Source organism: Zalophus californianus, chromosome 1 (assembly GCF_009762305.2).
Source record: "Zalophus californianus isolate mZalCal1 chromosome 1, mZalCal1.pri.v2, whole genome shotgun sequence".
NCBI lineage: Eukaryota > Metazoa > Chordata > Mammalia > Carnivora > Otariidae > Zalophus > Zalophus californianus.
In genome coordinates this window covers 168,985,012-169,008,581 of record NC_045595.1, presented here as the reverse complement: position 1 = coordinate 169,008,581, position 23,570 = coordinate 168,985,012, and the positions used below count along the sequence as shown (strand labels likewise).

The 23,570-nt window shown below is 38.8% G+C and overlaps 1 protein-coding gene across 6 annotated transcripts in view; it reads left to right on the top strand.

Moving 5' to 3' along the window:
- The window catches only part of LOC113916147 (cell cycle control protein 50C-like), a 55,549-nt gene that overhangs the window by 16,178 nt on the left and 15,801 nt on the right, over window positions 1–23,570 (top strand). For 3 of the 6 annotated variants that reach the window (XM_027582063.2, XM_027582062.2, XM_027582061.2), the window contains exons 8-9: window positions 5,141–5,350; window positions 8,199–10,162. In XM_027582063.2, the coding sequence (XP_027437864.1) occupies window positions 5,141–5,350; window positions 8,199–8,389 (401 nt within the window). In that variant the 3' untranslated portion in view covers window positions 8,390–10,162. Of the gene's footprint in view, window positions 1–5,140; window positions 5,351–8,198; window positions 10,196–23,570 lie in introns of those variants that run through there. The other 3 variants (XM_027582065.1, XM_027582064.2, XR_003517851.1) reach the window with 3 other exon arrangements.

Below are 23,570 nucleotides of genomic sequence, written 5' to 3'. Positions count from 1 at the left end.
AAAAAAACTACCTTATTATTTAAACATTAAAAGATAACATAAGCAGAATAATTATTCTGGATATATAGTCACAAAATTTAATCAGTTTCTTGGCCATATCTGTCTTCATTGCATGCCCCTATATTTTTCTAATGAATTTGTTCTTTTTATTATTTTTTAAAATATTTTATTAAAATATTTTTTTCACAAAATTATTTGCAGTCTTTTTTGAAGTTGAGCTTTATGGTTAATCAGTTTGACACTGTTGGCACCTTTAATTGATTCTTCTCTTTTAACCTAATATTATTTTTTAATTGAGAAGGTATCTGTGGATAATGAGGTACCTATTATGCTCATAGCCAATTTTACTAAATGGAGGATATTTTCATTTTCAATCTTTTTGTATTAAAATATGCTAGTATTATAACCTAAATATTTTCATAGGCACTGTCTTTTTATTTCACATTTTTTCTATCTCTGATCCTTCTAAGTGTATTCCTATATTTAGATGCTACAAAATCTTAAACCTTCTTGATATCATTTAATTTTGGGAGAGAAAAAAATTTTTTTAAAGATTTTATTTGTTTATTTGAGAGAGAGAATGAGCAGGGGTGAGGGGCAGAAGGAGAGGAAGAAGCAGACTCCCCAGTGAGTAGAGAGCCCGATGGACTCGATCCCAGCACCCTGAGATCATGACCTGAGCCAAAGACAGACACTTAACAGACTGAGCCACCCAGGCACCCCAGAAAAAATTTTATCCCGTTAAAAATAGGAGCTCCATCAAAAAAGTTTTTATCTGAATTGAAATATTCTAAAGTACAATTGTAGAATTTAAAAATTAAATTTGTCCACATTTTGAACTCTCATTATATAATATGTTCAATTATTCCCTTGTTTTCCTAGGGGTAAATTTTAATATCTTCTTGTTTGCAAGATTGGCTTTCAATAATTACAATTCACTAAATCAAAAAGTAAAGTTTTTTGGCATTCCATATTTTGGATACTTTGTTTAAAATTTTAAGACTAGGGGTGCCTGGGTGGCTCAGTCGTTAAGCGTCTGCCTTCGGCTCAGGTCATGATCCCAGGGTCCTGGGATCGAGCCCTGCATCGGGCTCCCTGCTCAGCAGGAAGCCTGCTTCTCCCTCTCCCACTTCCCCTGCTTGTGTTCCCTCTCTTGCTGTGTCTCTCTCTGTCAAATAAATAAATCTTAAAAATAAATAAATAAATAAATAAATAAATAAATAAATAAAATTTTAAAACTATTTTGACTAAAATTTAACCAAAAGTTAGAGGCTCATTTACCAAAAAAGTTTGGGATCATTGTAGGACACATCATTTGATATACAAAATAGTTCTTCAAAAGCTCAAACATTTCTAAAATTCTGGTGGATGATGCATAGCAAAGACAGACCACATATACTACCATCCTAAAGTATTTCTTTTATTAATCATCCATATTATTGTAAAAATTTTACAGTTCAGTTTCTTTAACTATGAATATACAAAAATATTTAAATTTGCACAACTACAGCTCTTCTTTTTATTAGTAAAATATTGTAGCTTGTTTGGATATATTTATAAATTATGTATGTACCACAACCAATTTTAAGTACATTGATCTGTAAATTTCTCAATTTATTAAGAACATTATCTTTGGGGCACCTGGGTGACTCAGTCATTAAGCATCTGCCTTCGGCTCAGGTCAAGATCCCAGGGTTCTGGGATTGAGCCCCGCAGTGGGCTCCCTGCTCTGCAGGAAGCCTGCTTCTCCCTCTCCGGTGCCCCCTGCTTGTGTTCCCTCTCTCACTGTGTCTCTCTCTGTCAAATAAATAAATAAAATCTTTAAAAAAAAAAAGAACATTATCTTTATTCTGATGTTGTGCTCCACCAAATTTGTATTTATGCTATCACTATAAAACCAAAAACTTACACTTGATTTTTTATTTTTTAGCTGAATTTATAGTAATATTTATTATAATGTTAAAGTTTTTATCTTTCAAGATTGACTATCAAAAAGCTTTGCTTTGATTCCATGAAAAGTCAAACCAAAAAATTCAAACCATTATTATAATTAACTGATTTTCTGTTTTGAAGCATTTGAAGACACTGATGTGAAACTGGCCTCATTTAACTGTATACAAAGTTCTTTTTGTACGAATGGAAGCAACACAAAGCTTTCCTTTGTTTACCAAAAAAAAAAGTCTAATAAAAAATTGAAACTAGAAGGAAGCTCACTTGATCTAAATGAAAAGTCATGCTCACATAATGACATATAAATGCACCTTCTGTATCTACCTGAGGTAAAGCATTGTCTTTGGATATACTCTTAAAAATAACCACAAACTTCTGAAGTAGATTCTGATGTTCTTCAGCAGATTTATGTCTTTTAATTTTCAGTTGGTCATTGACATCACAATGGTTCCCTTATGCGGTAAATGTCAACCAACACTGCAAATTTCACATTCATCAACTTTCTCAAGAAACTGTACTTAATTTTACATTAAACATACATGTTCAATTTTTTAGCTCTTTACAGCTAAAAGGACTTACTAGCAAATAAAAACTGATACCAAACAATAAAATAGTTACATATTTGTACCATATAATAAATAATAAAACCACAGAGTTCAAACCTACACTCAGCAAAACTGTTCAGCATCTATTTCCCACACTATGTTAAGTATGTATAACATAACCTGTTATTTCCCACGTTTCCCACTGATCCCACTGACTAGTGGGCTGACAGCTTCATGCATCTCACAGGCCAAAACAGAGGCTATAACTGGCTGGAGTGTCAAACAGCTGGTAGGGGTCACAGGAATATGTTGTGTTTTTATTGAAAGGATCTCTGGTTATCCTTCATTAATCACATGTTAAAGTAAGCATTCCATTCACTGCACATGGGTATTTCACACACTACTAGCTAAGACCATGGCTGGAAGGTGGAAGGATGAAATTATATGTACATTATTTGTTTGGGATAAATGCTAAGTCAGATGGGATAACAGACAACAGACATAAGCTGGGACTATCTTAGACAAACTGGCATGTATGGTCACTGTACCTATGATTGAATCCCTAGTTTTTCAAATGAAATTGGCGACATTCTATTGTTTTCTCTTGCCACATAACCTCAGGCCTATAACACAAAGGGTCCTTGGTGTTCTCTCATCTCATGCTACACTCTGTTTTTACCTTTACTGTAAGAGTTAGCACATTATCCTGTAATTATCTGTTTGAATACTTGTCATCCCCACTTCAGTCTGTGAATTACTTGAGGAAATTAGTAGGTTTTGTATCCCTGGTGCTTGATACAATAGTGAGCAATCAAGAAATGCTTATTGTTGAATGAATGGATAAATACAAATGACCCAACTTGGAATAGGAAGAAAGTTGGTGCCTCTTAGATCACACGTCTCATACTCTCCGGAAATGGGATAAAGTGGGATCAGGGCTTGGTGGGGAAAGGCATGCTTAAACTTACATTTTTAACAAGCTCCCTAGGTGATTAGGATGTCAGTGTCCTATAGGACCTGTTGTCTTGGGGCATGAGCTCATGAGAGTGTGAGGTCCACAGTGGAGGTACCAAAGGCAATTTCAATTTTCATCAAAATTCTTCTAGCAACAGTGATTGAAATTTTGGGAGGGGCCAAAATAGGTGAGCTCCACAATATTTGCAGAGGAAGTTTCTTCAGCAGAGGATTTTTTCCCAGAGGAAGTTTAAGTGTACAAACATACTTCAACAGATTAATCCAACCAAACTTAGCACTTGCTTTTACAAGTACCATGCTTAGAAAATAGGACGGGTTTCTTTTAAAAGAAAATAGTTTAGTCAATTGAGCTGAGAAATAGTGGTTTCCTCTTTTGCATTTGGATTCTACAAATAGTAGAAACAATTGTCTAGAACAAAAAAGTTCATTAAACAATTTTCTCTTACTGATGCGTTCTTTAAAATTCAATATGGATTTTATTATCTTCTGTCAGCTTTCATTGGAATCACTCATTTCTTTAGCAAGCATTTATTGAATGCCTACCATGTGTCAGGCACTAGACTAAATGCCAGTGGAAAAAAGACACTGTACTGAAGAGTATGCTGTATAGTGGGAGAGACAGACAAGCACACCGAGCTAAAGTGGGAAGTATGAGAACGAGAGTAAACTCAATAGACTCCTTCCCTGGCACTGGCCTTCCATCCTGTGCTTCCAACATCCCTACAACACCCAAACCTGTGAGGCCTCCTATCTTTAAAACAGGCTTATGGGTATTAAAGAGGGCACGTTCTGCATGGAGCACTGGGTGTTATATGCCAACAATGAATCATGGAACACTACATCAAAAACTAATGATGTAATGTATGGTGATTAACATAACATAATAAAAAAATAAATAAAAATAAATAAAACAGGCTTATAACACTTTTGCTGTCTGCCTCTTCCCCTTTATCAGTTCCTCCTCCTTACTTCCAACTTTGAGCTCTTAAGCACATTGCTGCAGAGAATATTTAACATAGTCTTCATGCACATACATGATTATTTCCTTAGAATAAATTTCTAGAAGTAGAATTTCTAGGCCAAAATATATGCAAAATATATTAAAGCTTTGGATGCATTTTCCTAGATTGCCAGTGATATTATTAATCCACACATCTATCTGCTCTGCACAAGAGTTCCTAGTTCCACTGCATCATCAATTGTTGTCACCTTTTTTCTTTACCTATTACCCAAGTTTTAGATGAAATGATCATGTCTTGTTTTAATTTCCTGTCTTTAAAATTATTAGTGAAGCTAAAGAAAATGAAGACAGTCCCTATGATGCTATCCCTGAATACAACCACTATTACCCTTTTGTGCTATTTTTTCAGTGCTTTATATGCATTTAATATAGTTGAAAACATAATACACATATAATTTGATATTCTGTTCTTTTTTAACCCTATGACAAATCATCATTATTTCCCCCACATTTCCTTAGAGTTTTTATAATCCATTATTTTTAATGGTTGCATACTTAGGTAGCTTGTACACACACACTTTTTTTAAAGTCTTAATTTTTATTTCTCTTTTCTCAAGAATGCCGAAGTTATTTCATTCTCTCTAGTCTAAGGAAAACTGAAGGGTGTAGATGATTTCTCTCAACCATGTCAATGATTTTCTTCCCACAGGGACCACAAAGCCCCCATCCTGGGCTAAGCCTGTCTATGAACTGGATGAAGAGGATCCAGGAAACAATGGCTTCCTCAATGATGACTTCATTGTGTGGATGCGGACAGCCGCCTTTCCCACTTTCAAAAAACTGTACCGTCGACTCAATCGAATACAGTACTTTACTGAAGGCTTGCCTGCTGGTAACTATAGTTTCAACATTACCTATAGTATCCTTTTATACTGCTCTTCTTCCTGAGGATGAAGGAAAATCAGCATCCATCTGGGTACTAGTTGTTGAATTATTTCATTTTGTACTTTTCTATCCTATAATTTAATCTGTATATATAGAGAAGAAATACATAGTTCTCTTATAGGTAATACTGTCACTTGTCACCAGAGAGCAGTTTGTCTCCAATTTATGTAATCAAATGTGTACTTTATGTATTTACTTATTTTTTAGGAATAAGAGTTAATAGCAATATCAGGTAAGTAGGGATAGATACATAAGGAAGGACTATTTCTATCCCCCAAGAAAGATTAAATACCAGTGGGCCTAGAGATGTGTACCAGAGACGGGATGGGATGAGGTGGAGGACCAGGGATATAAGAGAGAGCCATTCAATAAGTAGTAAATTTAGAATATGTGCTAAAAATAATGAAAACTGAGAGACACTGTAGAATCTTTCATTCTAAACAAAAGTATAGACCAAAGGAGCCCTGTACTCAAAATGCAGGTGCAGTCCATCCAACCCGTGTGAGGTGCACTATAAGCTCTGCTCTGAAGACACTGTGTTCTTCCCTCTCTTTGATACCGAGCCAGCTAGTAGGAGTCAGTGCCTTGGTTGTGGACATAAGGTCCAAGGTAGGAGACACATGCTTTAATGTGGGATTCTGAATTTTTTCACTTAATTCAAAAATACAAACGTAACTCTTGACTTAAAAACAAAAAGATTTAACTTCAAAATGACTCCAAACACTATCTTTAAAAAATTACATATTTATACACAATCTCAGGGCTACTGACTAGGAGTTGTTCGTGGGACCCCTCCAGCAGGCCAGAAGATCTTACCACAAAACTGTCTACCTCCATAGTTTCTTCTTTACCTCTCAGGGAGCTTGAATGAGAAATATTTTAGAATAAGTGAATGACTGTGTGTGCTGCAGTTCCCTGCTCCATCTTTTCTTTTCTTTCCTAGAGTGTGGACATCTCCATTCTGACAGGGGGATATTCCTCAGTCAGAAATGCCCCCACTGATGAGACACCATCTCTACTTCTCACCTTGTTGCCTCCTTTTTGTTCACTGATCAGTACAGTTTGCCTTCAGTTCATTCATTTTCATTTCTCCCTAAACACAAATGAAAGCCACAAACTTTATTCTCTTATGCAGCATTATACATACAGATCAAAGAGTAAACCATAGAACATTACCTTTTTAATAGGATTTCAGCAAGCCCCCCAAAAATTTGAGATTGAAAGTTGCTTGACAATGGTCTCCCAAATTAGACTTTCTGATCCCAACTTTGTCTATGACTCCCTTACCAGTAAAGCAGTTAGAGTTGCAATCACAAAATAGGAAGAAAAAAAACCTATCATGTACTGCTGTCCTCACAATGCATGGCAGGGAGTTTTGAGTTGAGGGAAGCATAAGGGAGTCCATGTTCCAAACAAGAGAGACACTCTGTTTCTCCACTGGAGTCAAGCTCTCCTTGTGCTTCACTCACAGTCATATTTTAATGTTGATGACTCTCAAGTCTAAATCTTGCAGGCAGGGCGCCTGGGTGGCTCAGTTGGTTGAGCGACTGCCTTCGGCTCAGGTCATGATCCTGGAGTCCCGGGATTGAGTCCCGCATCGGGCTCCCTGCTCAGCGGGGAGTCTGCTTCTCCCTCTGACCCTCTTCCCTCTCGTGCTCTCTATCTCTCATTCTCTCCCTCTCAAATAAATAAATAAAATCTTAAAATCAATCAATCAATCAATCAATCGATCAATCTTGCAGGCAGAACCTAGATCCTGAGCTTCAGTCCTATACTTGCACTGCCAGAGCTGAGCCCTGTGTGAGTAGTATCCAGCCTGCCTCAGGCCTGGCTGCCATGCCAGGAGAAGGACTAAATCTGAGCTGCAGCAAACACCTACCACGCCTAAGGGGGAAAATATGTTCTGTGTATGAGGAAAAGGCCTTCTCAATGGAACTGAGGGAAGAGAAAACAGGCCGCGGGTCAAGGTGGCACACAGGGACCTGGTGACGGTGAGGAATTCTGATGGAAAAGAAAGAGAGACAGAACTTGTTTCCTAACCAGTTTGCTTGTGCCTTTAAATCGCATGTTGCCAAGTGATTCGAGGCCTTTTAAGAGCTTTGCTGGGAAATGCCGCTGTCCTGAGCCGTTGCTATGAGAAGCCTTTATTTGTTTATTAGTTTGGTTTACAAAAGGCACCAGATGTTTAAAAACCTCAGGCCACATGCATAATCAAAATGACATCATTGAAATGCTAACGATAGCAAACCCACTTCAAATATATTCTCCCCAGCAGTGAGGGTTGTTTGCCTTTTCAAAACCCAGATGAATGCACCACCTTTAGCTTTCCCACCAAAAAATGTTTTGCCATCTATCTCGTTATTTTTTCTTCTTCACTAGTCTTGAAGAATTTTCTCTAAGGTAGAAATTGAAAGCTTAGTCTATGAAGGACTTTAGCCTACCCTGGGCCTCCTGATTCACAAACAGAAATTTAGGTTTGCTGTAAAGCACATCTGTATTCTTTTCATTTCCTGGGGTCTACCAAAGGAAATTAAATATATTTGTCCATTTTTTTAGTTGTCTGTAAGTCAGTCTGATCTATTTGTGTCAGTATCTCTTTTATAGATTACAACTATGTAGAGGGAAGGCTTATTTTTACTTAATTTCATTCCAGCAAGATACAACACTGGTAAAGATTAGACAATATGAAGTTGAACATTCAACCATTTTTTTAAACCTACAAACACAAACAATGTTATATGGTTCAACCTAATATATTTAAGATATACAGTGTAGAGCTGAGAAGTGTTGAGACAGATCCTTAACAGGTCTTCTTGTCTTAGATTTTCCAGTAACCAGGTTCAGAGGAGAAAAATCAGTTGTTCTTTCCACCTTGACATGGAGTGGAGGCAGTAGCCTTTTCTTAGGTCTCGCCTACACAGTGACAGGAGCGGTAACATGGTTGGCCTCCTTTTCCATGATGGCAGTTCACTTGTTGCTGAAAGACAGGAAAATGCTCTTCATCCAGCAGTAAAGTCAAGTTTTAAGAAGAAAAGCAGAAAACACAGAATTGGACAATGAAGTAACTAACAGAGCCAAAGATTTCTGACAAGGCTTGAAATGACTGGGATATTTCATCAAGGGGAACTGGATTGACTGACCAAGTACAATCCCAGATAGATAAATAATGAGAGATTCAGAGTGAAGACGAGGAGGAAGACAGGGAGGAAGAGGAGGAGGAGGAAAAGGCATAGTTATGTAGAGTAAAATGTCGTTGGAATGGGGAAGATAAATCATCCTTGAGTTCTAAACCAAGTCTTGGGTATTTATTTGAAGCCCTTGTGCCTGAAGGTAGGTGAATGCCTAGGAGAGAGTGCCATCATTAGACAAGAGTAAGTAAGCCTGGGGTCCCCAAGATTAGGTGAATCCTTTTAACCTCAATCAGGCTCGGACCATGAGTCTTCATTGCCTGGTCAAAATTATAGACTCCCTAACAATTGTTGAGCATCAAATTGAGCAATCAGGATGATTTTTGAGAACTGATTTAGTCAATGTTCTCTCTTTTCTATGGATTCAAAACTAAGTTTTCTTTGCTAAGAATATACCAAGCAAAGATTGTGGAGTGCCCTGAACACCCACAATACAGCAATACACCAAAAAGAAAGGCCAGAGGTTTCCCTGGAGTTATTCATGTAACCAAGAGGGAAGCACTGAAAGTTACTGATTCTCTCAAAAGTTGTATTCATCATTTAAGGGCACAAAACAATTCTCAAACTTATATTGGGATGACATATTCTGGAAAGCAAATGATGACATGTATTTATGATACCTGAATTACATGTGTTGAGGGAGCTTTTCAAGGTCCATCTTAAAATGTTAGAATTCTTGGGATGCCTGGGTGTCTCAGTCAGTTAAGCGTCTGCCTTCAGCTCAGGTCATGATCCCAGGGTCCAGGGCTAGAGTCCCCACATCGGGTTCTTTGCTCAGCGGGGAGTCTCCTTTTCCCTCTGCCCCTCGCCCTGGTCGTGCATGTGCTCCCTTCCTCTACCCGCCCCCCCCGACAAATAAATAAATAAGACCTTTATTTCAAAAAATGTTTGAATTCCTGCTAAGGGTAACTTAAAGGAGACTGAACAAAGTACTTGGTAAAGCTGCCAGGGGAAGAGTCCCCACAGATTTGTGTACATAGATCTGAATACTATACTTTAAAAAACATGTTTATAGTTCTTTTTTAAGATGGAAGAATCTTTACTCTGTGATGTCTCTAGGAGAATTTTCATCTGTTAAAGAAAAATACAGTACCAACACATATTTGTCTCTTTAGCAGCCAAGAAAGCATTTCTTTGTTGCAACTTTCTGCATCCACCAAATAATTGAGTACTTTTCCAAAAAGACCAAATTTCAAGTTGCAACACTGAAATTTCAGAACCCCTCCCCTATCTCACCTTCCATCTGTAACCAGTGACCTCTGGTATCCAGGTGTGGTGGGCCAAATAATGCCTTACCTCCCACCCCAAAGATAGCCACGGCCCAATCCCAGAACCCAGTGAATGTTACCTTAGATGTCAAAAGAATCTTTGCAGATGTGATTAAATTAAGGGTATTGTATGGGGGGATTATCCTGGATTACCTGGGTGGGCCCAATGTAATTGTGTGGGTCCTTATAAGAGAAGCAGGAGATCAGAAGAGTAGCAGGGATGTGGCAATGGAAGCAAGAGATTGGAGTGATACAAGGAAGGCATTGTCATCCAAAGAATGTAAGCAGCCTCTAGAAGCTGAAAAAAGCAAGAACATCCTCCCCTGAAGCCTCCAGAAGTCCTGCTGACATCTTGATTTGAAACTTCTGACCCCCAGAACTGTAAGAGAATAAATTTATGTTGTTTTAAGCACTGAGTGTGTGGTAATTTGTTACAGCGGTCATATAAAACTAATATACTAGGGGTTGGCAATGTTCTTGTCTCCTGGGCAATTGTTTCTCAAGTTTAGATGAACTATCCAGGACAGAGGGCTAAGAGAGAACAGAGCTCACACCTGAACCAGGCCATTGACCTCAGATCTTGGACTCTCACCTTCTCAGTTACGGTGCTGACTGGAGAAAGGCGCGAACACGTTTGCTGCATCTCAGTTTTGTTTGTCGGCCTATAGAATGCTGTATTTGTCAAGGTTCTCCAGAGAAACAGAACCGTGTGTATGTGCACATGCACACACTTGACAAATGCAAAATCTGATGCAGGAGGCTGGCAGGCTGGAGGTTCAGGAAAGAGTTACAGTTCAAGCCAAACACAGTTTGCTGGAGAAACCAGGAAGAGTCAGTGTTGCAGATTGAATCCTGAAGTCTGCCCTGGAGAACTCCCTTTTGCACAGGAGAGATTAAGCCTTTTTTTCTCTTCAGGCTTTCAACTGATTGGATGAAACTACTCACATTATAGAGGGCAGTCTGCTTTACTCAATCAAATTTTTTAATTAAATTTTGAGGGGGTTGGTGTGCCTGGCTGGCTCGATGAGAGGAACGTGCAACTCTTGATCTTGGGGTTGTGAGTTCAAGCCCCACATTGGGTGTACAGGTTACTGAAAAATAAAAAATCTTTAAAAATTTTTGGGGGGGAAATATCATTGTTTTATATTAAACCAGATATTATATGAATATATTCAAAAATAAATAAGCAAACAAAAAGTATTATATGTGTTCTAACTATTTAAATTTTATTGTCCATTAGTGTCATTTAAAAATTTTTTTATTTGAGTATAGTTGACACAGTGTTACTTACACTAGTTTCAGGTGTACAACAGAGTGATTCAACATCTCCATATGTTATACTGTGCTCATGACAAGTGTACCTACCATCTGTCACCATACAACACGATTACAATATCATTTACTGTATTCCCTAGGCTGTGCCTTTTATTTCCGTGGCTTATTCATTCCATAACTGGAAACCTGTATCTCCCACTCCCCTTCATCCGTTTTGCCCATCCACCTACCACCCTTCCCTCTGGCAACCATCAGTTTGTTCTCTATTTATATGTCTGATTCTGCTCTTTGTTTATTCATTTGTTTTGTTTTTTAGGTTCCACATATGAGTGAAATCATATGGTATTTGTCTTTCTCAGTCTGACTTATTTCACTTAGCTTAATATCCTCTAAGTCCATCCAAGTTGTTGCAAATGGCAGTATCTCATTCTTTTTTATGGCTGAGTAATATTTTTATACATATATATATATAAAACATCTTTTTTATCCATTCATCTATCATTGGGCACTTAGGTTGCATCCATATCTTGGCTATTATAAATAATGTTGCAATAAACATCGGGGTGCAGATATCTTTCAAATTAGGTTTTTTTGTTTTCTTTGGGTAAATACCCAGTAGTAGAATTACTGGATCATATGGTATTTCTGCAGCCTCACCAACATCTATTTTTTCCTGACTTGTTAATTTTAGTCATTCTGATAAGTCTGAGGTGGTATCTCATTGTGGTTTTGATTTGTATTGCTCTGATGATGAGTGATGCTGAGCATCTTTTCATTTGTCTGTTAGCCATCTGTGCGTCTTCTTTGGAAAAATGTCTATTCATGTCTTTGGCCCATTTCTTAACTGGATTATTTGTTTTTTGGTTGTTGAGTTTGATAAGTTCTTTTTTTTAACATTTTATTTATTTATTTGACAGAGAGATAGACAGCGAGAGAGGGAACACAAGCAGGGGGAGTGGGAAAGGGAGAAGTAGGCTTCCCGCCGAGCAGGGAGCCCGATATGGGACTCGATCCCAGGACCCTGGGATCATGACCTGAGCCGGAGGCAGATGCTTAAACGACTGAGCCACCCAGGTGCCCCAAGTTTGATAAGTTCTTTATAGATTTTTGGATACTAACCCTTTATCTGATATGTCATTTGCAGCCCATTTTTTAATGTGATTGTTTTTTGGTGTTGAGTTGTATGAGTTCTTTATATCTTTTAAATATTAACCCCTTAATGGGTATATCATTTGCAAATCTCTTCTCCCATTCAGTAGGTTGCCTCTTTTGTTGACAGTTCCCTTTTTGTCTTGTTGATGGTTTCCTTTGCTGTGTAAAAGCTTTTTATTTGATATAGTCCCAATAGTTTATTTTTTCTTTTGCTTTTTAGGAATCGTATCTAGAAAAATTTTGCTGCTGCCAATGTCAAAAATATTACTGCCTGTGTTCTCTTCTAGGGCTTTTATGGCTTCGGGTCCCACATTTAGTCTTTAAACCATTTTAAGTTATGTGTGTGTGCGTGCGTGTGTGTCTACCTGTGTATGTATGGTGGTAGAAAGTGGTCCAGTTTCATTCCTTTGCATGTAGCTGTCCAGTTTTCCCCGCAGCATTTATTGAAGAGACTCTTTTTTCTTCATTATATATTACTGCCTCGTTTGTCACAGATTGCTTGTCTATCTACCAATTTAAATGTTAAGTCTCATCCAAAAACACCCTTCCAGAAACATCCAGAATAATGTTTGACCAAATACACCAGGGCCCAATTAACTTGACACATAAAAATAATCACCACAGAAGGCATCTGCATTCACTAAGTAATCAACTCTTTTCCCAAAAAGGTACTCCTCATTTCATTTTATATGAGAGTTGGCTCAATGGGAAAGACCTATACAAAACTTAAGTCTACCTACAAGAAACTAAACTATTCAAGAACTATGAGTCACTGGCATTTATTACAGAATGGAGATGTGAATGTACTTCCTTTTCTCTGCTTCTCCACAAGTCAACAAGCCCAAAGCAGTTAGTCTTTGCAAGAGGATCACCCTGCTATAAAATCTGGGAGCCATCCTCCTTGTCCTTGTTAGGGTAAAAGTATCATCGTTTACAATTAACTCCCTACTCACAATAGGAAGCTTGATTTTTCTGGTTTTCTTTCTCTACTATTCTTTCTCTTCCCATCATCATGCTCTTGTCTTCTTCCTCTACTTTTCTAATTCTTCATCCTTGTGCTTTTGTGAACTGGTAGATGAAGGCTTTGAAAAACTAGGTGCTACTCTACTCGTTCTCCAACTCCTAGAAACAGTTCTGGAGTGAGAAAAAGCACGAGATCACAAGAGACAAGAATAAAAATGAGAATAAATGAGAGCTTGTGAGTAAGTGTGTGTGTTCGTGCATGTGTGAGAGTGTGACTGTTTAGAAACTTTATTGGTGTTTTGAGGTGCTTTAATTTAGATGTATATTCTAAGTGCATAGGCAGAGACAGCAGGTATAAAATTGGGTAGGATTGAAATGATGGGTAAATAAAAATATAGAGTTGAACTTTATTTGAAATTTACCAATTAAACCCTTACCTTGTATGACAAATTCACAACGCTGAAGATACCAAAATGAGCCAGTTGGGGCTCTTGCTCTCAAGGGACTCAACTCAGATGGATTTTTGTGTCCTTTTAAACCTACTCATACTTGTCCCACACAATTGAGCATGAATCCCGCACTCACCTTTCATAGGTTTCTTTCAGTTTCCTGAATGTTAGTCTGCCTCCCTCCTCCCGGAAGCAAGAGAGATCATGCCCCCACAAGGCAGTATCCAGCTTCCAACTCTCTCTATATGATCCCAGAGCACTTAAGTCCATGCTGGGCACAGTACAGTGTGCAAGTTAATGAAAACCTCCTGACTTGGTCACAACAATATAATCTGTCGCAGCCTGTACTAAGGCCTTCCTAATGAAGGCTGGTTTTTCATCTGGCTTGTTTCATGGTAAAGGCTGTATTAACCAAATGTTAATAAAATAAACCCAGCTTCAGACAGCTGCTGGTGGTTTTCCTTTGCAGTGTATCCAGCAGAATCCCACAGCAGCATGATCTGTGGTTGTCCACATTTTTTGTCTATGAATGTTCATGAATGATAGCACTGCAGAGCAGATTTCACCTGGCTTCACTGATGGTTACAACACAGGGAAACCCATCTGCCTTCTCGGAGCCAGGGAAGTCACTCAGGTGCTCAGCTCAGAGTGCCTCTCATCAGGACTGGTTCACGAGTCCATTGCTAAATCAACCTCGGTTTGGCAAATAGAGCACAGCCCTTTTAAGTCTTTATTGCTACTAACCAGGTTTCTAAAAATGTTACTTCCCTTTTACCTGTTTACAGTGACAGTATGTATGTATGTATGTATGTATTTGACAGAGACACAGCAGAGAGGGAACACAAGCAGGGGGAGTGGGAGAGGGAGAAGCAGGCTTCCCGTGGAGCCCGATGCGGGCCTCGACCCCAGGACCCTGGGATCATGACCTGAGCCGAAGGCAGACTCTTAACGCCTGAGCCACCCAGGCGCCTCTACAGTGGTGCCAGTATTTCACTGGCACTTCTCAGTTCATGCATTTTCAGATGAGCCCTGGCCCCTGTTTTATCTGCAACCCCCCACCATTCCCATGCCCCCTTAAAATAGCTATCTCGGAATATGATTAAAAGAGAAAGAGGTGAAATTGTGAGATTTAGATTGCAGTGAATCAGAGAACAGCAAGAGGAGCTCATTTAGGAAAAAACAGCTTTCTTCCAAAGGTTTGGGCTTGTACAATATCCCCATTCTAATCCTGTGGCAGTCCATGAAATGATTCAGAATCTGGATAGTAAAATATTGTTTTATAATGAATCTTCCTTTTTTGATTAGCGTGGAGCCTGTATCCTGCTTGCAGAGGCAGGATATAGTTTTCTTATTCATTTTCACCACAGTTGGAATGGAAAAACTGAAGTCATTGCTCTGATGGCAAGACATATCTTATGGTGCTCACAGAGCCAGCATTCGGTACAGATAGGCACAGGGGTGCCTTTTGCTCCTTTTTTGATGCAAAGAGCTTTGCTCCACTGAAACAGATGATTTTTAGTGCAGACAAACATTGTAGAAATAACTTACACTCTGTTGTGTTTTTCTTTTTTTGTTCTCTAAAGATTTCTCAGTTTATATTTTTTAATTGATATATAATTGACATTTCAGTTTCTTTTTTATAATCAACATCCATGGGCTGGCCATAAAAATGTATTTCTCAATCTGAGGTCAGGAACTTTCTTGAGAGGTCAGGGAGATTCCAAAAAGTGTGTGGAAACTAGAACTGCAGAACTCCAAAGAGTAGGTTGGAGTGAAAGAGACAAGCGGTGCCTTTGTTTAGGAAAGGTGAGTAAAGTTTCTGGATTTCCACCTTTCTTTTAAAGCTGAAGAATGAGGAAGGAAACCTGAAAGGGCAGAAAGGGAGAACAAAACAAAGAAATGAGGATGGAGCTCTTTATGTGCCCAATCCAGTTAGATGTGCCTTACCCGCATTACTACATTTAATCTTCATAACAGTGGGATGAGGCAGATCTGTTACCCTCCCAGAACTTATTTCCCTTACCCTTCTTCCTCCTATCAAAGCCCACTTCACGTGATAAATATAAAAATGCTAGATACATATCTTGCCTTCAAGTAGGAATAACCAAGGGACCCAGTTCTAACTATAGGACTTAAGAGAAAACTGTTGGGGGGATTTGGGAAAAGATTTTCCTCCAAAACAAGAAGATATGTCACCTTACCTTCCCCCTGCTTCCTACTCTTGAATGCAGTTGTAGGAGGAAATGATGCCATCTTGCAACCAAGAGGGCCAAAAGTTTTTCATACTGAGGATAGTAGATGGAAAGAACTGGAGTCTTCATGACATTGTTGAGAACCACTGATTCAGTGACCTGGAACCACTTTACCTCTAGAGAACTTTTTATGTGAGATAAGAAACCCACTTATTATTTCACCCACTTTTAGCTGGATATTCTGTTACTTTCAGCCAAAAGCATGCTAACAGATAAAATATGACTATTTCCATTTTACTCTACTAGATGTGTTTCATCTAACAGATCAAAAAATTAATTCACTGGCCATTACAGTGGAAACAAAACATAATTGCTTTATACTCTGTTGGAAATCATTTCTTGTGCAGTCCTGCAGTTTACAGCTTAATACATTTTCTCCTCACTGTCCTTCATGTGTGGATGATAGCATGTAGTAGTCCATAAAATGACCATGTACCACATATGGTAATCTTGCTTCCTATTATTTCTTGTGATCCAGTTGCTAAAAGATTGGTACCAGTCCTCAACCATTACTCTTATCATTTGGCTAACATTCTTCTCAGCAGACTGTTAGAAGTTCAAAGGCTGATGCTCTGAGGTTGATACAACATACTGAATCTATGATAATGGTCTCCTACCATGATGATGATACCAGGCTCATGGTTTAAGATAATTCTGTTGTTCAGAATGATGGCTAGCAAAGTCATCAGTCACACTTAAGCTTCTACTCGCAGATAGAACATGTTACACACTGTATGACATTGTCAAAAAGACAAAATTACAGTAATGACAAAGATTAGTGGTTGCCAGGAATTCAAGATAGGGAGAGACAATAAAGGGATAGAATGCAAGAGGTAATGGAACTCTTCCATATCCTGATCGTGGTGGTAGTCACATGAATCTGTATGTGTGTTTATTCATAGAACTGTACACTACTAAAGAAGTCAGTTTTACTGTATGATAATTTAAAAATTAAATCCATCCCCTAAAAATGGCTTCTAGACAGTCATAAATAAGTCTAAATTGATTTACTTTTTCTTCTAATTGCTAGCAAGAAAGAGGGGATGCTAAAGTTTTTGCTGGGCTTAAGAAAATAGTAGCCAGGGGAAGGAAGGGGAATATCTATATCTGATTGATACAACTAAAAACAGTGGTTGGCTTTCCTAAGAAGTATGCAAGAGAACAATCTATGAAATAAAACTGTAATTTCTTAATTGCTGAGGCCTCTCCCAACATCTTTTGGGCTGAGAATCAGAACCATTTCCAGGGTTACAAAATCTCAGAGTCCATGATCTCAATCGATGCATAAAAAGCATTTGACAAAATTGCAACACCTTTCATAATAAAACACTCAACACACTAGGAATAGATAGAAATTACTTTGACATAATAAAAGCCATATATGAAAAACCCACAGCTAATATCATACTCAGTGGTGAAAAATGAAAACTTTTCCTCTAAGATCAGGGACAAGATAAGGATGTCCACTGTGAAATTCACCACTTCTTTTTTTTTAATGAATTTACTTTTTAATTTTAATTTTTATGAACATATAATGTATTACTTGTTTCAGGGGTACAGGTCTGTGATTCAACACAGTACTGGAAGTTCTAGCCAGAACAATTAGGCAAAAAAAAGAAAAGAAATAAATGTCATACAAATTGGAAAGGAAGGAATAAAATTATCTCTGTTCACAAGTGACAAGATCTTTTATGTAGGAAATCCTAAAAAATTTCACACACACACACACAAGATACAAAATCAACACACAAAAATCAGTTGTGTTTCTTCCTTTTTTTTAAGATTTATTGATTTGTGGGGGGGAGAAGAGACAGAGGGAAAGGAAGAGAGAGTTTCAAGCAGGCTCTGCACTAAGTGTGGAGCCCAATGCAGGACTCAATCTCTCAACCCTGAGATCACAACCTGAGCTGAAACCAAGAGATGGATGCTTAACTGACTGTGCTACCCAGGCGCCCCTCAGTAGTGTTTCTATACAATCTATGGACAATCCAAAAAAACATTAAGAAAACAATTCAATTTACAATAGCATCAAAAAGAATAAAATACTTGGGAATAAGCTTAACCAAAAAGGTGAAAGACTTAATCATTGAAAACTACAAAATGTTGAGGAGACCTGGATTTCGTCTGGTCTCAGGAATTCAGCTGGATAGGGATCAAACCATTCTGAACACCTACGAACTCAACAGGAGATTGAAGAGAAGAATAGCAACAACTCTCTGAACAGAAAAGCAACCACTTTCTGGAAGCTAGGACATGCGGAGAAGTGAATCCAAGGCGATATTCAGGAGGATAGACAGCGGGGGAGGGGGCCTCCGTTGGCCGCTTCTGGCAAGTGATAGAGCCGCGGAGCACAAAATCGGAACTTTTAGAAGTTGGCTCCGCTGAGGGACGTTGCTCCAGTGGCTAAGCTGGGGGTGGAACCCTCGCGGGACAGTGTGGTCTCAGGACCCTCGGGGTCACAGAAAGACCGGGGGTGCCTGAGGGCGGCAGAGCTCCCAGGTATCGGAGCGGGGAAGCCGGCTGCAGAGACGGAGCCGAGGAGCGGGCTCTCAGCTCGGGGTGGCCATAAACTGTGATCCGCGGCCCAGTCAGGCCACTGCTCCTCCAGCAGGGACCCAACAAGCGGCAGAGCCGGGGAGACTCCCCTTCCTCCCCCAGGAGGAGCGGTGCGGGAGCGCACCGCAGGGATCTGCTGGGTTTGGAGACTCCACACTGAGTCGGGTGCCAGAGATAGATACACTCGGTCACAGGCTGGGTGAGCACGGAGTGCGGCCGGAGACCAGGGAGACGGGAGTCACTGCTTTTCTCTGGGGGCACACTGAGGAGCGGGGCCCGAGTTCTCAGCTCCTCCAGGCGGAGATTGGGAGGCCACCATTTTCACTTTCGTCCTCTAAAGCTGTACCGAGAGCTTGCAGGGAACAAAAGCTCCCGAGAGCAAACCCGAGCAGATTGCTTAGCCTGGACCCACAAGGGCAGGGCAATTCCGCCTCCGGCAAAGACATTTGGGAACCATGGCAACAGGCCCCTCCCCCAGAAGATGAGCACGAACAGCCAGCAAGCCAAGACCAAGTTTACTGATCAAGGAGAACGGCAGAACTCCAGCGCTAGGGGAATACTGAACATAGAATTCATGGCTTTTTTACCATGATTCATTTGTTTTTCAAAGTTAATTTTTTTAACTTTTTTTTTAATTTTTCTTTTTCCCTTTTTCAACCAACATCTTATCAATCCCTTTTTTAAAAAAAATTTTTATTTTTCATTTTTAGAGTCATATTTTATCCCTTCATAGTACTTAGCCTTATTTTTGGTATATATATATAAGTTGTTCTCTCTTTAAAATTTTGAGATACAGTTTCTTCTAACAGATCAAAATATACCCTAAATCGCTAGTGTATGGCTTTGTTCTAGTCTCCTGCCTGATCACATTCTCTCCCTTTTTTTCCTTTTTTTTTAAATCTTCTTCTTTCTTTTTTCAAACAACTTCTTATCAATTCCTTTTATAAAATCTTTTATAATTTTCATCTTTACAGTCATCTTCCATCCCTTCATTGTATCAACCCTTATTTTGTACATATATAAGTCTTTCTTTAAAATTTTAGGAGGCACTTTCTTCTAACAGACCAAAATGCACCCAAAATCAAGTGTGTGGCACTGATCTATGCACTAGCCTGATCATATTTGATCATATTCTGTTTTTTTTGTTTTGTTCTGTTTTTGTTTGTTTTTATCTTTTTCTTTTTCTTTTTTTCTCTTTCTTTTTTCTTTCTTTCCCTTTCTTTTCCCCTGGTTTTAGGTCTTTTCTGATTTGTATACAGTATATTTGCTGGGGACGTTGTTAACCTGTTAGCATTTTGTTCTCTCATTCATCTATTCCCCTCTGGACAAAATGACAAGATGAAAAAAATCACCTCGGCAAAAAGAACAAGAGGTAGTACCGTCTGCCAGGGACCTCTCAATACGGACATGAGTACGATGTCGGACCTAGAGTTCAGAATAATGATTTTAAAGATACTAGCTGGCCTTGAAAAAAGCATGGAAGTTATTAGAGACACCCTTCCTGGAGAAATAAAAGAACTAAAATCTAACCAAATCGAAATCAAAAAGGCTATTAATGAGGTGCAATTAAAAATTGGGGCACTAACTGCTAGGATAAATGAGGCAGAAGAGAGAATTAGTGATATAGAAGACCAAATGATGGAAAATAAAGAAGGTGACAAAAAGAGAGATAAACAACTACTGGATCACAAGGGCAGAATTCGAGAGATAAGCGATACCCTAAGACAAAACAACATTAGAATAATTGGGATCCCAGAAGAAGAAGAAAGAGAGAGAGGTGCAGAAGGTATATTGGAGCAAATTATAGCAGAGAACTTCCCTAATGTGGGGAAGGAAACAGGCATCAAAATCCAGGAGGCACAGAGAACCCCTCTCAAAATCAATAAAAATAGGTCAACACCCCGACATCTAATAGGAAAACTTACGAGTCTCAGAGACAAAGAGAAACTCTTGAAAGCAGCTCGGGAGAAGAGATATGTAACCTATAACGGTAGAAACATTAGATTGGCAACAGACCTATCCACAGAGACCTGGCAGGCCAGAAAGGACTGGCATGATATCTTCAGAGCACTAAATGAGAAAAATATGCAGCCAAGAATACTATATCCAGCTAGGCTGTCATTGAAAATAGAAGGAGAGATAAAAAGCTTCCAGGACAAACAAAAACTAAAGGAATTTGCAAACACGAAACCAGCCCTCCAAGAAATATTGAAAGGGGTCCTCGAAGCAAAGAGAGAGCCTAAAAGCAGCATAGACCAGAAAGGAACACAGACAATATACAATAACAGTCACCTTACAGGCAATATAATGACACTAAATTCATATCTTTCAGTAGTTACCCTGAATGTAAATGGGCTAAATGCCCCAATCAAAAGACACAGGATATCAGATTGGATTAAAAAACAAGACCCATCGATATGCTGTCTGCAAGAGACTCATTTTAGACCCAAAGACACCCCCACATTGAAAGTGAGGGGGTGGAAAACCATTTACCAGGCTAATGGACACCAAAAGAAAGCTGGGGCGGCAATCCTTATATCACACAAATTAGATTTTAAACAAAGACTATAATAAGAGATGAGGAAGGACACTATATCCTACTTAAAGGGTCTATCCAACAAGAAGATCTAACAATTGTAAATATCTATGGCCCCTAACATGGGAGCAGCCAGTTATATAAGGCAATTAATAACAAAAGCAAAGAAACACATTGACAACAATACAATAATAGTGGGGGACTTTAACACCCCCCTGACTGAAATGGACCGAACATCTAAGCAAAAGGACAACAAGGAAATAAAGACTTTAAATGACACACTGGACCAAATGGACTTCACAGACATATTCAGAACATTCCATCCCAAAGCAACAGAATACACATTCTTCTCTAGTGCCCATGGAACATTCTCCAGAATAGATCACATCCTAGGTCACAAATCAGGTCTCAACTGGTACCAAAAGATTGGGATTATTCCCTGCATATTTTCAGACCACAGGGCTTTGAAACTAGAACTCAATCCCAAGAGGAAAGTCGGAAAGAACTCAAATACATGGAGGCTAAAGAGCATCCTACTAAAGAATGAATGGGTCAACCAGGAAATTAAAGAAGAATTTAAAAAATTCATGGAAACCAATGAAAATGAAAACACAACTGTTGAAAATCTTTGGGATACAGCAAAGGCAGTCCTAAGAGGAAACTATATAGCAATACAAGCCTTTCTCAAGAAACAAGAAAGGTCTCAAATACACAACCTAACCCTACACCTAAAGGAGCTAGAGAAAAAACAGCAAAAAAAGCCTAAACCCAGCAGGAGAAGAGAAATCATAAAGATCAGAGCAGAAATCAATGAAATAGAAACCAAAAGAACAGTAGAACAGATCAATGAAACTAGGAGCTGGTTCTTTAAAAGAATTAACAAGATTGATAAACCCCTAGCCAGACTTATCAAAAAAAAAAGAGAAATGACCCAAATCAACAAAATCATGAATGAAAGAGGAGCGATCACAACCAACACCAAAGAAATACAAACAATTGTAAGAACATATTATGAGCAACTCTATGCCAGCAAATTAGATAACCTGGAAGAAATGGGTGCATTCCTAGAGATGTATCAACTACCAAAATTGAACCAGGAGGAAATAGAAAACCTGAACAGACCTATAACCACTAAGGAAATTGAAGCAGTCATCAAAAATCTCCCAACAAACAAAAGCTCAGGGCCAGATGGCTTCCCAGGGGAATTCTACCAAACATTTCAAGAAGAATTAATACCCATTCTCCTGAAACTGTTTCAAAAAATAGAAATGGAAGGAAAACTTCCAAATTCATTTTATGAGGCCACCATTACCTTGATCCCAAAACCAGACAAAGACCCCATCAAAAAGGAGAATTACAGACCAATATCCTTGATGAACATGGATGCAAAAATTCTCACCAAAATACTAGCCAATAGGATCCAACAGTACATTAAAAGAATTATTCACCATGACCAAGTGGGATTTATCCCTGGGCTGCAAGGTTGGTTCAACATCCACAAATCAATCAACGTGATACAATACATTAACAAAAGAAAGAACAAGAATTATATGATCCTCTGAATAGATGCAGAAAAAGCATTTGACAAAGTACAGCATCCTTTCTTGATCAAAACTCTTCAGAGTATAGGGATAGAGGGTACATACCTTAATATCATAAAAGCCATCTATGAAAAACCCACAGCGAATATCATTCTCAATGGGGAAAAGCTGAGAGCTTTCCCCCTAAGGTCAGGAACGTGGCAGGAATGTCCACTATCACCACTGCTATTCAACATAGTATTAGAAGTCCTAGCCACAGCAATCAGACAACAAAAAGAAATCAAGGGCATCCAAATCAGCAAAGAGGATGTCAAACTCTCACTCTTCGCTGATGATATGACACTTTATGTGGAAAACCCAAAAGACTCCACCCCAAAACTGCTAGAACTCATACAGGAATTCAGTAAAGTGGCAGGATATAAAATCAATGCAAAGAAATCAGTGGCATTCCTATACAGCAACAACAAGACAGAAGAGAGACAAATTAAGGAGTCGATCCCATTTACAATTGCACACCAAACCATAAGATACCTAGGAATAAATCTAACCAAAGAGGCAAAGGATCTGTACTCAGAAAACTACAAAATACTCATGAAAGAAATTGAGGAAGACACAAAGAAATGGAAAAACGTTCCATGCTCATGGATTGGAAGAACAAACATTGTGAAGATGTCAATGCTACCTAGAGCAATCTACACATTCAATGCAATCCCCATCAAAATACCATCCACTTTTTTCAAAGAAATGGAACAAATAATCCTAAAATTTGTATGGAACAAGAAGAGACCCCGAATAGCCAGAGGAATGTTGAAAAAGAAAAGCAAAGCTGGCGGCATCACAGTTCCGGACTTCCAGCTCTATTACAAAACTGTCATCATCAAGACAGTATGGTACTGGCACAAAAACAGACACATAGATCAATGGAACAGAATAGAGAGCCCAGAAATGGACCCTCAACTCTATGGTCAACTAATCTTTGACAAAGCAGGAAAGAATGTCCAATGGAAAAAAGAC